The 16,986-nt window shown below is 39.9% G+C and overlaps 1 protein-coding gene across 1 annotated transcript in view; it reads right to left on the reverse strand.

The window, feature by feature from the left end:
• Positions 1–16,986, reverse strand: part of LOC126199686 (protein dopey-1 homolog) — a 376,916-nt gene that overhangs the window by 61,360 nt on the left and 298,570 nt on the right. The window contains exon 29 of the mRNA XM_049936615.1: positions 9,226–9,421. Coding sequence (XP_049792572.1) covers positions 9,226–9,421 — 196 coding nt within the window. The remainder of the gene's footprint in view (positions 1–9,225; positions 9,422–16,986) is intronic.

Here is a 16,986-nt window from a genome sequence, read left to right on the forward strand (position 1 = left end):
GCAGGATTCGAACCTGCGACCGTAGCAGTCGCACGGTGCCGGACTGAAGCGCCTAGAACCGCTCAGCCACCACGGTCGTCAAAAGTTAATTAACCAAACAGCAAATTTCTAGTTATTTTTAATAAGATGATGTCCAAGCTTAAACAGACATGTTTTAACTTATTAAAAAATAACTTATTAACATAGCTTGCTTAACTGCAACATAACCATGATGTAACCCCTAAATTGCATACACCTAGGGGATATGTTACTTAGATAGTGACATGTTATACTATGTATGACAATTTTTGTGAATGCATCCATGTGCAAATGGTTTGTGAAACTACAAATGAAAGTACTGAGCTTGTATTTGGGAAGGATTATTTTGAAATTGCCACAAGAAATTAAATTTAAGACAATTATTCTCATCCATGCATCACCTGAAAATCTTATCAATTTTATTAGATGTAGGTTGGAGTTAATTAAATGTGTATCCTCTTCTCATTGTAGAAGTTATCTGATTATAATACACTAGTAGCAGGTGGATTCACAGCAAGCTGATTTGCATTTAGGGATGTGGGAACATAATAATTTATACAATATCATTATGAGCAGAGTAGTTAAAAACAGCCAATGCAATGCAAGGGGAAGAAGTAGTTTTTCTTGGAAACCAATCAATACACATCTACGTAATTGCCACACAAGTCCTCATTCTGCACAGTTTTAATGGACAGCTATGAGTGAATGAACAAAAGATCTCTTAAACAATTGTATTTATACCTTCAAACTCAGTATCTCCAACAAATTTCTCCAGCGTTGCCAGTGAACTATTCCTGTTTAGTAGAAACTGTAAGACTTAATGTGGTGTCACCGCCAGACACCACACTTGCTAGGTGGTAGCCTTTAAATCAGCCACGGTCCGTTAGTATACGTCGGACCCGCGTGTCGCCACTATCAGAGATTGCAGACCGAGCGCCGCCACACGGCAGGTCTAGAGAGGCTTCCTAGCACTCGCCCCAGTTGTACAACCGACTTTGCTAGCAATGGTTCACTGACAAAATACGCTCTCATTTGACGAGACGATAGTTAGCATAGCCTTCAGCTACGTCATTTGCTACGACCTAGCAAGGCGCCATGTTCAGTTACTACTGATATTGTAAATAATGTACAGACAAGAGCTACGTTCAACATTAATGGATTAAAGTTAAGTATTCCACCAGCTACATCCTTTTTTTTTTCTAGTCTAAATTCCTTGTCCTGTTCCAGACCTCACGCCAGCCTGCGTGAGCTAAAACGCGTGCCTTTCGGCTTCCTCTAAAATTCGTGGGCTGGCTCTCCTGCCAATCCACAACACTTAACATTAAAAATTTATCTACACTCATGCTCATAAATTAAGGATAATGCTGATACATGGTGAAACAATGCTCTGCTGGGCAGTTTGCGGGTTTAAATCACCTCGGGGTATGACCATGTGGTGCATTTGACCTGCGGTCATCGCTTGGTGGCGCTGACAGCAGTCCACATACGCAGAGGTGTATTGGTGCATGTCAGAGTACGGTGCAGCGAGTAAGTGTGCAGACGTTTTCAGACGTGCTAATGGTGACTGTGTGTTGAAAACGGCTCAAAGAACACATATTGATGACGTTATGAGGGGTAAAATATAAGGGCAACTGGAGGCTGGTCAAACACAGCAGATTGTAGCACAGGCCCTCCGTGTGCCACAAAGTGTGATCTCAAGATTATGGCAACGATTCCAGCAGACAGGAAACATGTCCTGGCACTACAGTATGGGACATCCACAGTGTACAACACCACAAGAAGACCAATATCTCATCATCAGTGCCCACATATGGCCACGAAGTACTGCAGGTAGCCTTGCTCAGGACCTTACCGCAGCCACTGGAACAGTTGTCTCCCCAGTTGTCTCTAGACACACAGTCTACAGACGACTGAATAGACATGGTTTATTCACCCAGAGACCTGCAAGATGCATTCCATTGACCCTTGGTCACAGGAGAGACTGTAAAGCCTAGTGTCAAGAATACAGTACATGGTCATTGGAACAGTGGTCCCAGGTTATGTTCAAGGACGAGTCCAGGTATAGTCTGAACAGTGATTCTCGCCAGGTTTTCATCTGGTGTGAACCAGGTATCAGATACCAACCCCTTAATGTCCTTGAAAGGGATCTGTATGGAGGTCGTGGTTTGATGGTGTGGGGTGGGATTATGATTGGTGCACCCCTGCATGTCTTTGACAGAGGAACTGTAACAGGTCAGGTGTATCGGGACGTCATTTTGCACCAGTATGTCTGCCTTTTCGGGGGTGCAGTGGGTCCCACCTTCCTCCTGATGGATGATAACTCACAGCCCCACCGAGCTGCCATTGTGGGGGAGTACCTTGAAACAGAAGATATCAGGCGAATGGAGTGGCCTGCCTGTTCTCCAGACCTAAACCCCATCGAGCACGTCTGGGATGCTCTTAGTCGACGTATCGCAGCATGTCTTCATACCCCTAGGACACTTCAGGAGGTCCGACAGGCACTGGTGCAAGAATGGGAGGCTATGCCCCAGCAGCTGCTCAACCACCTGATCCAGAGTATGCCAACCTGTTGTATGGCCTGTGTACATGTGCATGGTGATCATATTCCATATTGACGTCAGGGTACATGTGCAGGAAACAGTGGCATTTTGTAGCACATGTGTTTCGGGACGGTTTTCTCAACTTATCACCAAAACCGTGGGCTTGCAGATCTGTGTTGTGTGTGTTCCCTATGTGCCTATGCTATTAGTGCCAGTTTTGTGTAGTACCACGTTGTGTGGCACCACATTCTGCCATTATCCTTATTTTATAAGCATGAGTTGTAAATAGCATAATCTTTTAAAGTTTCTCAGGCAGCGGGTGACATAATTGAAGTGTGAGGTGATGCAGTAGTGTCACAAGATGTGCCCACTGGGACGACAGATAGCTTGCACAAGTAAGTGGCAAAGGCAACAAGCAGAATAAGGTCGGTCCAAGCAGCTGCAACTGTCATATAACCAGAATTCTCTGCTTCAATTTTTTTCTTCCTGTTTTGCCCAGCACAAACATTCAACATGCCCTAGGCAATGAGCTACTTGTAATGCTTGCCAGGAGAAAGGCCACATCACCTACATGTGCCATTTGCTGAAGGTCGCTCGGGATATGGACATGGAAGTAAACTGTGTGACTTCAGTGCTTCTGACGTCTCCAAGTTGTTTATCGAGTTACGTTTTTACGCGAAGTACTCCGGCTGCAGGTCGACACAGGTGCTGCAGTGATGTTATTGAATTCTCAAGTCTGTGTGAGTTTAGGCCTGCCACCACTTACAGCAGTCTTACGGAAGCTGGTCAGTTATAACAAACAGAAGATAGTGCTGTTGGGACAATTTACAGCATCTGCCTCTTACAAGTCAGTGGTTCATTCCGTTACATTTTTGGTGGTTGCTGATGCCAGTGTTGAGAACTTGTCTGCGATGGACACGTTTCAAGCATTTGGATTTTCTACATTCGATGCAATTCATCTTGTGTCCGATCAGGTACCATATTCTCAATTGGAAACATTGTGTGAGGCGTTTACAGACTTGTGTTCAGAACATACAGGGTGTGCTCTGAATTTTTCTACTCATATATTTTTTTTAAATCCACAGCTCAGCCTTGATTTTGTTTTGTGCGTCTTACTCCTGTTGCCCTGAAAGATCAAGTGAAAGCTGAATTGGACAGACTTCAATTTCTAGTGGTGGTGCAAACTGTTTTGGCTAGTGAATGTTCATCTCCACTAGTTGTAGTTCGGAAGCTGTTGGGGAAACTTCACCTCTGTAGCGACTTCAGTACTACTGTCAATGCACATTCAAAATGGATATGTATCCTCTCCGACACTGGGAGGAACTATTGGTGAAAATATTGGGTGGCCAGTACTGTTCTAAAATTGATCTACCTTAAGTGTATCTGCAGCTTCCTATGAACAAAGAGGTTCAACGAATTCTGGTTTTGGATACTCCTTTTGGTCTCTATCAGTATTTGCACCTTCCTTTTAGTGTGGCTAGTGTCCTCGCTATTTTCCAACAATTTTTAGAGCAAATGACTGTGCCTACCCCGGGTTGCATTAATTATCTTGATGATATTGTTGTTATGGGCTCCTCCACAGACGATCACTTGTAAAATTTGCACACTTTGTTTTCTGTCCTACTGTCTGCAGCCTTATGGTGTAACCTCACCAAAAAAAATTATACATATAAAGTTTTTTCAATATTCTATTATTTTTTTGGGGTTCGAGGTCTCATGTTGTAGGGATTTGCCATCTTCCAGACCACATCTCCATTGTTATGTCTATGTCTCACTCCTAGTCCATGAAGGAGCTTCAGGCCTTCTTATCATTGCATACCTTGTTACGCAATGATGTTATTTTTTTGCTGGATTCTGGATTGCAAATACGCTTTTCAAATGTTGAAATCCAAGCTACTCTCAGCCCCTTGTTTAGCAACATTCTCTTTGGACCAGCACATTGTGTTGGCGACTGACACCTCATAGTAAGGCCTCAGCATGGTCCTAGCACACCAATACGCTGATGGCTCTGAATAACCTGTTGCTTTCACCTCTAAATGTCCAAGCATCAAAGGAAGGATTTAGACGCATCCAGTGGAAAGTCCAAGCATCAAAGCATGTAGCAGAAACACCATGAATTGCTTGTATGAAAGAAATTCAAAATATAACAATTGACTAGTAAGGTCATGTTATTCAGCTTATGGAGTGCCCATGGTCTGCCCTGCCTCTGGCCCTTCAGATTTCTATTGTTTAGTCGAAAAAACAAAGCACTGCATGGCATCAACTCAATGGAAAAAAAAAAAAAAGAGATGAAGAAGAAAGTACAAAACAAACTTTGAGCTCATGGCAAAGAATTCTTTCTTGAGAGGATAAGAAAACTTTTCACAATGGGAGCCAAAAAACAGTATTAATTTAACAAACCATTCTTGCTTTATGGTTATTCATCTGTTTGATTAATGAACTATCCTCCTATAATGGAGAGCACTGTGAAGGTGATAAAGTTGTGCCAGAGCCCAAGACAAGGAATCATGAACTTTATTTTAGCACAGTTAGTTCCAATATTATCTATCCTGGATTTTCCATAGTTAGTTCCAAGCATGCAAGGTTATGTCTAACATTTTTTTTCCTCCCCCTTGTATTGTCTTCAGAACTCTGACACTTAATGAGATTGCCAAAATTGTAACCACCTTTTCTTGTTGTTGCTACTGTATGTCTGAATGTTTCTGAATTAAATAAGCATATCAGCAACAACTTTTCCAATACAGATACTTTACTTCAATTTCATATTTGATGGTAGGAGCCTACGTATTTGACTTAATAAGGAAATGTGCAGTTTCTTTTGTAACTGAATTAAAATGGCCCTGTATAAACTGCCCAGAAATTGCTAAAATTAGCAGGTCACAAGAAAGTACCTAAAAGCAAGGAAACCTTCTGGACTAATTTACATTGCTGCTAATAATGTATGGGAAGTGTAAAAATGTTTTATGGTGCAATAAGCACGCATTTAAAAAAAGACAGTAATTGCTGGTAAACAGTGCAGTGGAGACTTTGCATTATGCTTCCTACAGCTGGCCTTTCTGTTTTAGGAACATAACTTGTTTTTTCTTTCTCTTGCTTCTAAGTACATGTGAGCTAAGGTTTGGAAACAGCACAAGCTGAAATCGTGTCTGTGAGCTTAGTGGGTGAGACTCAAATTACTTGATTTAAGCTACCTAACATCCTACTGTAGAATGGTATATCAGTTTCCATTGTCAGTTAATGTAATTAATATACACTCCTGCTCTTCTCAATCTTTTTCAAAAGCAGAGCAACTCCATTGATGGGATAAATTGTAAAATTGTCTCACTTTTGAAAAAGAGCCTGCTGCCTGAAGATGTAATCCAGAAAAAGTCATACGGGTGTGGTTGGTTCACCAAGATTAAATGGCGTGCAGAAAATCCACAAAGAAAGATGCCATTATGTGCCACTGTCAGTACTCTGTGTGTATCCATTCCAACTCACTGAAATATTTAATGAAGGTCCTTCTTTCTTTCATAAGAAAATGTGAGCACCTTATTTCCAATGCCGTGGCATTCATTTGGTGGCTGAAATCACTAAATCTGGATGAATTAGAACTTCCAGTCAGTTTTGATGTTGCTTGTCTTTTCATTAGCATTCCACTTAAGGAGTCCCACAGTTTTTTAGTGGAAAACTTTATGTGGAAACAATGTAACTCTGTCATCATGCGCTGATATCAACATATGTTTTGCTTAATGATTGTGTTTTTGAACAAACTAATAGACTGGAGTCTATTATTCTAAATGGGAAGTCATTCATCTCTCAGTTTTACAAACTTATTTAGGGAATATTTTGAGAATGATGAAGGCAGCTTTGAAACCAACCTGTTTTTGGAGTTTTGATGATACCTTCACTGTCTGGCCACCTGGAGTGGTACCTCTTAATGGTTCCTGGAAGACTTCTCTTCATCCCAGCATTAAGTTCATGATGGAAGTTGAAAATATGGAAAGACCCCTTTCTTGGATGTATTGGTTTACAAAAGGAACAACAGAATTCTCTAACACAAAATTTACAACAAATCCATGTACACTGACTGGTAACTGCAAACAATAAGCTGTCATCTGCTGCGTGAATGCAATAGAGTTCCTACGATGCTGGTACAAAGAGCATACATGTCTCTGACACTGACAGCATATGAAAAGAAACTGAACACCTGAAGAAAACCCTAATCTCCTGCTCCTTGGTTCTCTTAAGAACAATTTGGGACTAAGGATGCCTAGTGTGTATAAAACTCTGCAGCCCTGCAATGACACTTTCATAGCAGTTTCCGCAAGGCTTCAACAACAGGAAATTTCCTCCATGATTGAGCATTGTGTAACACAGGGATGCTGGATAGTATATTAGGGCACAAAAATTAGTTTTCTCATCTCAGTATTGGGATAGTGTCTTTAGAAAGGTATCTCAACAACTGAAATGTGGAACACCATTTTAACATGATTTGCCATACACTGTACGTGAAGGCAACTGTCTTAATTGTTGTATATAAATCCTTCCAGCATTCATCACTGGTGACGCTGAACGTGTGCTGTGTCCTTCCAGCATTCCTCACTGGTGACACTGAACGTGTGCTGTGGTAAGGAGCAGCACTGATAGCTTCTGGAGCAAAATTGGGTGTCTTCTGTGGTTCATATAGGGGTGACAGCTCTGGCATTTCAGCAGTTCAGCTTGTATCTGCAGATGGCAGCTGGTTGGTACACTGAATATCACAATTTGGTTTTATGATATGACTGGTGGCCATCAATGTCTGTAATACTTCAGTATTTAATAAAAATAAATAAATGTCATGTGGCTGATCCCACTTCAGTTGCTCTCACATTAGCATTACTGCTTCTTATTTTGAGCAGCTTATCATTTGATCACACAGGTCTGGAAGGGCTTCATTCCAGATTTTCAAGTGGCAAAACATATAAAATGGTCATCTAGAACTAAACCTTACACATTTAAATCATTAACCAGCAATGCAAACTTATATTTAAAGAAGGGGCTCACTAATGTATACAGATCTTTCCTATTTACTTCACTCAAATGATTACATTCAAGTGGAATGACATGATTTCTTTTCTGTGGATGTGTTGCAGACTGACAGACTGAATATGTATTAGACTGCATGACAAGGCAAAGCCTCCGTTTATGACTCAGTCTGTAGTCACAATGGGCAAGTAGTAAAACATATTGTTCTTAGTGTACTGCATAGCTGTGACACAAGAAGTGTTCTCCATCTTCTTGAGAGTCTCTCTGAGAATTACTTGAGCTTCTCAAGGCATGTGCTTATATTTCTCACCCCTACTGTTGATCCTACCATGTCTCGGACAACTGTTCACGCTTTCCATTTTGACACCCCTCAGGTTTCCTTCTCAGCTGTAGCAAAGCTACAAATGCTACTTGTGTTGCTTCCTTTTATATATCTTTATGGAAAAATGTTAGACCATCAAAGAATGCAACCATACAAATTACAAAAAGGTGTGTGTGTGTGTGTGTGTGTGTGTGTGTGTGTGTGTGTGAGAGAGAGAGAGAGAGAGAGAGAGAGAGAGAGAGAGAGAGAGATATTCACATCTCCTCTTAAACCACTGTATCTATTTCAACCAAACTTGGTACACATATCCCTTACCATCAGGAAACAATCATTATAACCACCTACCTGGCAATAATAGCTGTCAGGCTAAGAACCACCTACCTATCACAGTGCAGGAGATACGACTTTATAAAAAATGAGTTGCATGAAAACTGCCATATCATGCATGATATTAAAATTTATTACTTCCGTGCTATTAAATTTAATTGCAATAGATTTCACAGACAATATCCACATATACTGCTAAAAGCACCTACAAAATTATATCACGGTACCATACATAGTTCAGGAGATACCACATCATAAACATTCTGCTCTGTGAAAATTTGCTGCACGACATTTAAATGTATAACTTCTTTCCTACTAAATCTATATGCAAAATATTATGCAGACTGTAACCACACACGCCACTAAATGTATCTATACAAATACATCACTGTCCAATACATAGTTCAATAGATACGATGTCATAAGCACAGAGATTTATGAAAAAATGCCGCATCTTACATGAAATTTTAATGCATTTAGTCTTTACAACTGGGACACTCCTACAGTTGAGTCAAATTAAGGAAATCTCTGACACCTAGCAGAATTTTTGACAGCTTTCAACTGCAAAATGCAAATGGCTGTAAATCAAAACAACAGCCATCTACAGAGTTATGAAGATGCATTGCCTTAGAGGCATTTACAAAATCGTGTTGTAGATATGCAAAGCTGTTTCACAATTTCAAAGGTGTTTTTACAAATACATGGAAATGATTTTTTTCCCTTCGATACTGCACTACAAACACAGTTCATTCCATGCCAGATTTATCTGCAAATTTTATGACACATATCCCCTCACTCTACCACATCAATATCTTGTTCAAATATTGCTTGAGCAGTCACTGGCACTTATGCTGAAGTTACACAACCATTCAGCAATTGAATAAACATTTTTACATATTACATGAAGTATACTGACAACTGATGGACCCGTCAGCATCAAAACTATGTACATAAATGTTATGAAAATCAACAGTATAAGAATAATGTGGGAATATGAGAGTAAAAACAAACCTGAATTGCTCAGTGTCAGTACTAAGCTCCTGTTCAATGTGCAGGAACACTTGGACTAGTTCACTGACAATCACTGGCCACAATGATGTTACATGTTGTGGTGACATTCGCAGCAACAGCACTCGGAAGCATAGAAACACCTGTGCCTGGACTGATGGAACCACTTGTGGCAGCCGCAGGCTTTCAGCAAGCCGTTCTGTGAGCATATGAGATCTTTATTTCACCAATTTGTGTGACATATGTCAGTAAAATTTATTTTTATACATAAGAATATAGCAACTATCAGCACAGTTTAAGGTATGAATTGTGGAAGACAATGTCAAATGATATAACTGCACTGGCTTCAACAGCCAGAGTCAGTTGACATAAAAGTTTTCTGAGTATCATCATGCATCATAATTTTAAAAACTATATTTGAGAAACCAACATTTCAACCATGGTTATAGTGACCTTCTGGGTCCACTGATGGCCCAGTAGACCCAGAAGAAGGGCACTGTAACCGGGACTGAAACATTGGTTTGACCAGTATAGTTTTCTCCATTATGGCGTGGTATGACACTCAGAGAACATTTATGTCAGGTGTCATATGAATTTATTCTTCACAGGTTAGGGATAGAGAAGGTATAAGAAAATGAAAGTGTTCTGGGCCAAGCCCATAACCTATTGTTTTGATAGAATTTAAAATAAAGTGGTCACAGTTTGAAGCAACTCACATAACAGTTTCACTACACAAACAGAACACATAAAATAACAAGTATCCATAGATACTAGAGTAAAATTATTTTATCCTAATTTGCCTATACTTCCACAACTTTGATTTATTTCTTTCTCTTTCTTTAATCACTGTTGTGTATGAGAATACATGCCTTTAACAGAGACTTAAGTAAAAATATCTGTTAGATTTCAGTTTTGGCAACACTTGGTCACAACAGTCAAGATTGGGTATTTTGTGAATGATAAATTTATTAATAGTGCATAGCAGTGTTTCATTCTGACAATGTGTTAATTCTGTAAATATTAGCTGTTCCAGTTTACTACATTGTATTAACCTATTTTGACTATCTCCCGACAAATGATCAGGGTAGTAAGTATTATATTGAAATGTTTTATGTTATACTTTGACATGTTCCATACCCACAAGAATCATTCCATTTTTGAGTCCATGGAACGAAAACTGAATCTAATATAACATAATCTAATCTAATCTAATCTTTTGTACCTTTGTCGACATATCAAAAGATACTTGTTATATGATGTGTTGTGCAAGTAGTAAAAATGTTATGCATTGCTTCAAATTGTGACTTCATCTAAAATTACATTAAAACATTATGTTATGGTCTTGGCCCAGAACACTTTCACTTCCTTATATCTTTTCTAAGTTCAGCGGGGAAAAATATATGTAGCTCTGTTACACTATACAACAGAAGAATATTGGAGTTATGGCTTCTTACAGAAGTAGGATCTACCTAACATGAAAGTTTGCAATGGCTCTACGATTTTTTTTCCTGGCTTATCATGTGTGTTAATCGGGTCGGCATGTTATTCTGGATGGTCTATACCTATTTTATGGATTACAATGCAATCTTAAATCAAAATTAATATAAAAATGTCCAGCATTTAGTTTAAAAATTCCCAACGGTCTTAAAAAAGGCCATATATTTCATGCTACAGGAAACCTATCTCTATCTGGCAACATTGGAATCAACTGGTGGCAGCAGTGCACCAATGTGATGAACATGAGTTGCAGGTATTCACAAGCTTGCTAACACTGTCTCCCTCCCACCTCACTATCACAAACACAGAACAGCCTATGATGCATCACTGCAGTCTATGGTGCCAATGATCTTGAACTGAAAGTGATTTTCATCAATAGTAACAGTACAATATTTTTGGTAGTAGCTAATTTTATAATGGAAAGAAAAAGATATTCATAGTGGGCTATAAACTGGAAGAATTAGCAAAATGTAAAACAACATGGAAACAGAGCAGCTGAGCAGCATTTCGGCCCTCGACCAACAGAAAAAACAATTTGCGATTGGCAGGCTAGTACAGAAGAACTGGAAAATAAAAAAGAAGTGAGGAAGACTAAATGTGCAAATAAGAGGACTGAATGCAAAATGGACATAACTAGAAGGTGATGTAATGAAGTGGATTCATGGCCACCATCAAAATTGCATTGGAATTATTACAAAAATGATTCAAATACATGCTCATATGCTAGTGCTACTGTGGAACTTAACAGGCTTAAGGGTGGAGTGGTTGGTGCCATACGTTCATGATGCATCATGGACTTAGCATGCAAACCAAAACCAAAACATGTCGGAAAACGCCACATGAGCATGAACGGAAAATATTGTCTTTCCACGACTTTATTATTCAACATTAAAAAAAAAGAAGTGTGGGACTAGGCCAAATGGAGAATATGGATGAAAATCTCTGCCATTTGATGTGCCGAGCGACATAACTGTTGCCATGAAAGGTACTAAAGCTGTAACTATAAAAACAGGTGGGCATGAAAAAATGCACTACACTGTTGTCCTTTCATGTTGTGCTGATGGTACTAAGCTTAATCCAATACTAAAACCTTCTCAAATACTGCCAGATGTTGTTGTTCACTTACATGACAAGAGTTGGATGGACGAGGCTGGTACGAAATTATGGATTAACAGAGTGTTGGAGAGAAGGAAAGGTGTTTTATTAAATTTCTCTTCTTGCACTAGATCAGTTTAGTAGTCATTTGAAAAATTCTGTGAAAGAGAAATTGAGACAGGGAAATACACAACTTGCTGTTATTCTGGGAGGACTTACTTCACAACTGCAATCTCTTGATGTCTCGATAAATAAACCATTTAAAGTGTATGAATTCAGGCCAAAGGGAGATTTAAAACAACCTACAATCAAACAAGTGTCTCACTGGACAAAACACACTGTGGTCTAGAGCGAGAGAAGACATTAGTGTTAAGTTTTTCAAGAAGTGCGGCATAATTAGCATCTCAGTGGCAGTGAAGACCATCTTATATATGAAGAGGAGCAGTGAAGACCATCTTATGTATGAAGAGGAAAATGATGATCATGAAGGGGAAGAGGAGAAAGAAGAAGAAGAAGAAGAAGAAGAAGAAGAAAGTTCAGATGACAATTTTCAGGGATTTTAATGGTCACTTTGGTTTTGTCAACTAAGAATTTCTTTTTATTCTGGCTTTTCAAGCTATCAATAAGGGTGGTAAAAATGTTATTTTTAAAAAAAAAACTGCTTAAAAATTAAGGTGTCCCTTGGAGTCTATAGCACCTTATAGCCCGTAAAATAAGATAACAACCATCTCTTACTTAATATGGACAAAACAGTTCATATGGTCTTCTGCACATCAAAGAAACATACAACACAGATAGTCATTACTCATAAACAATAAAATAAATGATCAGGTCAGTGAGATTAAATTCTTTGAGTTGAGGAAATAAACTGCTGCGCAACAGGAGTAGCCTCTGCTATGCCAGTTCTTTGTCAAAGGTGTGACTTGACTACCATTAGAACAGTAGATTTTGCTCATGTGAATTCAATTCTTTTATGTGGAATTCCTTTCTGCAGTCAATAACCAAAAAGACATTACTATGCAGAAATTATTTGTCAATGTCATGATAAGATTGTCACCATATGCATCCACCAAGCCACTCTTCAAAAAATTGGGAATTTACCTCTCCCATGAAAAAGGGTCACTCCAAAATAAATGCACAGCTTTTTCAAACATCCAATTTATTTTACATACCTTTGATATTTCCACCCTATGTCAACAAATTCGCGAGAGACGAAATGACATTTTTTCACGTAGTGTCTGTCTCTTTCCACTGCTTTATGCCACTGTGAAAACAATGTCTGTATACTGGCTCTGGTACCGAGCGCCGCAGGTTTCGAATCCGTGCCAGATGGCAAGCAACTCAATGACCACAAGAGGTCTCTGCAGCAGTTGCACTATAAGCTGTGGCTGCATGCACTCCTGGCCCCGAGTCTAACGTGAGAGCACCACTGTGAAGCACGTGGTTCCAGTGGCCAATAGCAACATACCCTGCCATGTATTTAGGCGGCTGCCTCTCACTCAATGAGGCAGTCTGGTATTCGCATTGAGTCGGTTGATATCTCACTCACAGACATCGTGTTTATGTTGCATGTGCTTACTTCCCATTTACGAGTGAGCGTTGTTTTTATTTCGTTAGGTTATCTCTTGTGACCTCTTTGCTTAATACTTTTTGTTGATTTTGGTATCTTGCTTGGTTGTCTGTCATCTTGCTTGTCCTTCCATTCGTGTTCGGCCATCTTGTTTGTTCGCGGGCCACTCTTGTTCAGTCCCACCGCGTTTTCGTTCGTGGCAACCCCATGACCGTTCCTGTTGCAGTTACAACACTGGCTCCTGCAAACATTCTCAGAACCCACCTTACACGAACATTTTCCAACTTCAACTGCCTCAATATTCTGCACACACCCATTTCTCCTACTCCCACTCAGGTTTACAGTTCATTCATTGCAATACATTTATCGGGCAAAATCAGATCGGGAATACACATCACTCTGTTGGCAGTCTGTGGAGTGCTTGTGCTGCAGTTGTGCGGGAGGCACCAAGTATTGCCGTACCCACTTTCAGCAGATAATCTGGTTGTCTAATGACTAATTGGACTGTGATCAACAGCACTGTCTGCATACACCTTAATTAATCTCTTGCAAAAGTTAGTCACTGTCTTGTTCTCACAACATACGAATTCTACAACATCACATTGTTTCTCAGAGGAACATAATGAGCAGCAGCAGTCTTGATGGAATGCCATAATAGCATGACTTACAGAAACAGATTGAATTAAATTTGTATACACATAGGAAGAACGTTTCTATGACCTCTGTGAACAGCTACAATTCAGAACAAAAGTGGGATTTTTGAAGGAAAAAAAAGTGTGCATTTCCTTTGGAGTGACTTTCGTACATACATCCTAGAGACATTTTCATTTGCAAATAAGAACCTCCATGTGATCGTATTCGTCTCGGTTCTGCAGTCAGATCATACAATCATTCTATTGCTTGAGCCTTGTCCTGCCGCCACCCCATACCCCCCGGGACGGAATTAGTGTACCCCAACCGTCTGCGTTGAGTGTAATCCATGGAATAGTGCAAAAGTGTTCAGATGTCTGCGAGCCATGTAACTGAGGTGGAACACGGGGACCAGCCCGGTATTCATCTAGCGGGATGTGGAAAACCGCATAAAAACCACATCCAGGCTGGCCAGCACATCGGCCCTCATCGTTAATCTGCCGGGCAGATTCGATCCAGGGCTGGCGCGCCTACCCAAATCCAGGAAGCAGTGCATTAGCGCTCTCGGCTACCCTGGAGGGTCTAAGATCATACAATCATATGAACACAATATTTCTGCAGTCCACCTGGATGCCACCTCCAGGTAAGAAAACTGTATGCTTATCTCTCTGGAACTGATTTATACCATGAAATTACAGTCCTTTTATATAGTGCATAAGGCCAAAAGCACATGCACCAGAAATCGTCGCAACTGCCTCCCAGTGCAAGTGAATGTACAGAGCCCCGGTGGAAAATGGTTCAAATGGCTCTGAGCACTATGGAACTTGACTTCTGAGGTCATCAGTCCCCTAGAACTTTTGAACTACTTAAACCTAACTAACCTAAGGACATCACACACATCCATGCCCGAGGCAGGATTCGAACCTGCGACCGTAGCGGTCACGTGGTTCCAGATTGTAGCGCCTAAAACCGCTCGGCCGCACCGGCCGGCGAGCCCCAGTGGAGACAGCTGGAGAGAAAGAAAGAAAAAAAGAAAAAAAATGAAATAAAAAAATAAATAAATATCAATGAATTGCTGTTATCACCGTCAACATATTCTGCTGACTAGGTCAGTGACCATTGTTTTTTAATATCAAATAAAACAGGGTTCCAAGTCTTACTTAAAGGATAACCCTGACCTCCACTTATAATGCTGTCTGCCAGCATTATCTTGACAGCTTCCATTAAAATACTTTCTCAATAGCAAGATGCAGAGGCAAGCATTTTTGTCTTATCATACAAGGTTCTGTGTCCCTTGATAAGACATTGTGCCACTGCAGATTTCTCAGACTGCATCAAATGTGTGTGCTCAGCACACCTGTGTTGAATGATGCAGATTTTTGGTCTACATACAATTTCCCAAACACCAGGCTTCCTCGATCCTACGTCACCTTGGGATTGCTCTTCTTCAGCACTATCGGACTGTGCACACAGGAGTGCCATCAGTAGGTAATCTTCAAAGTTTCAACATTTTTGCTCTCAACCCATGACATCCAATGACGATACCCACTGATGGATCATGATTAACTTCATGAGTAAAGAACTGGATGATGTCACACTATCAGTGTAGAAAGAAAGGCCTAAATTTTGCTCTTACATCAGAAGTCTTCCAGCAATGAATTTATTTGCTTGGTGAAATGAGTAGTGTCCAGCTTTCCTGCGGACCCAGCAGGAAAAAATCAGGCAAGAGATTTCTTATGGCTCAACGCCCCCCCCCCTCCCTCCCCATAACAATCACTCCTCTGTCAAAAGGGCAGCAGTTCGGTCTATTAGAGAAGATTCAGATTTATTTGCCCTGTCAGTGGACAAAGGTAATGCCACAGTTCTTCTTTCACAGATTATGGGGGCAAAATGGAACTTTTACTCAAGGACTCAGCATGCCTTCAACTGTAGAATGACCCAGCTGAACAGATAAAGCAGAAAATGCTTTCATTCTGACAAAGAGTTTGTTGTCCGATGATGTGCTTAGAAAAGTTCATTGTGCTGCCATTCTAACAAGATCTATGCTTTGGCAAAAATTCACAAAGAAGTTCACTATGTCCCATTACAAGTATTTAGCTTCTGTTCTTAGCATTCATGTCAGAAGATATCAAAATCGCATTTCCAATTCTACAGTTTTTATACAACTGTTGAAGTCTATATGTCTTCGTCCCTTGGATTTGGGTGTGAGCTTCTGATGTAATCTCTCTCTTTACTCATCCTCTTGAAGAGTCCTTGATGATAATTAGTGAAATCCTGGAAATGATGACGCTTTGCCAGAATATGGTTCATTTCATGACAATTTCTTTGGACAAAATGACTATGGGAAGCCCATCATCCCCCATTTTCATCAATTTATTTTTGGAAGTTTTTGAAGGTAGCACTCTGAGATCGGCATTTTTAATATTTAAGTGGGCGTGCCTTTGTACAAAATGCACCAATCACAAAAAAACATTGTTTTGTAACAATGCATTGTTGTTTTACAACTGTGAGCCTGTACTTATTCCTTCATTACTGCTTCAGCTAACACAATGATAAGTTGTGTTGTCATACATCTAAGCAAGCATCTGTAATATAAAATAACCAGTGAACTAGGTGAGAAAAAATTTACGATCTGTGCAAGAAAATGATCCTGATTCTGAGCTAGCAATGTAATCCTACATTGGGGCAAATATCTTTGGGATAATTAGTAATCAGATAAGAGGCTGGCAGAAATCTGATGCAACTGCACTATTTAATGCTTCGAATGGGTCACTAGTGTGCGGCAACACTTGTACACGACAAGAGAGTAATACAGGGTGATTCAAAAAGAATACCACAACTTTAAAGATGTGTATTTAATGAAAGAAACATAATATAACCTTCTGTTATACATCATTACAAAGAGTATTTAAAAAGGTTTTTTTTTCACTCACAAACAAGTTCAGAGATGTTCAATATGGCCCCCTCCAGAC

This window comes from Schistocerca nitens, chromosome 1 (assembly GCF_023898315.1).
Source record: "Schistocerca nitens isolate TAMUIC-IGC-003100 chromosome 1, iqSchNite1.1, whole genome shotgun sequence".
Lineage (NCBI taxonomy): Eukaryota > Metazoa > Arthropoda > Insecta > Orthoptera > Acrididae > Schistocerca > Schistocerca nitens.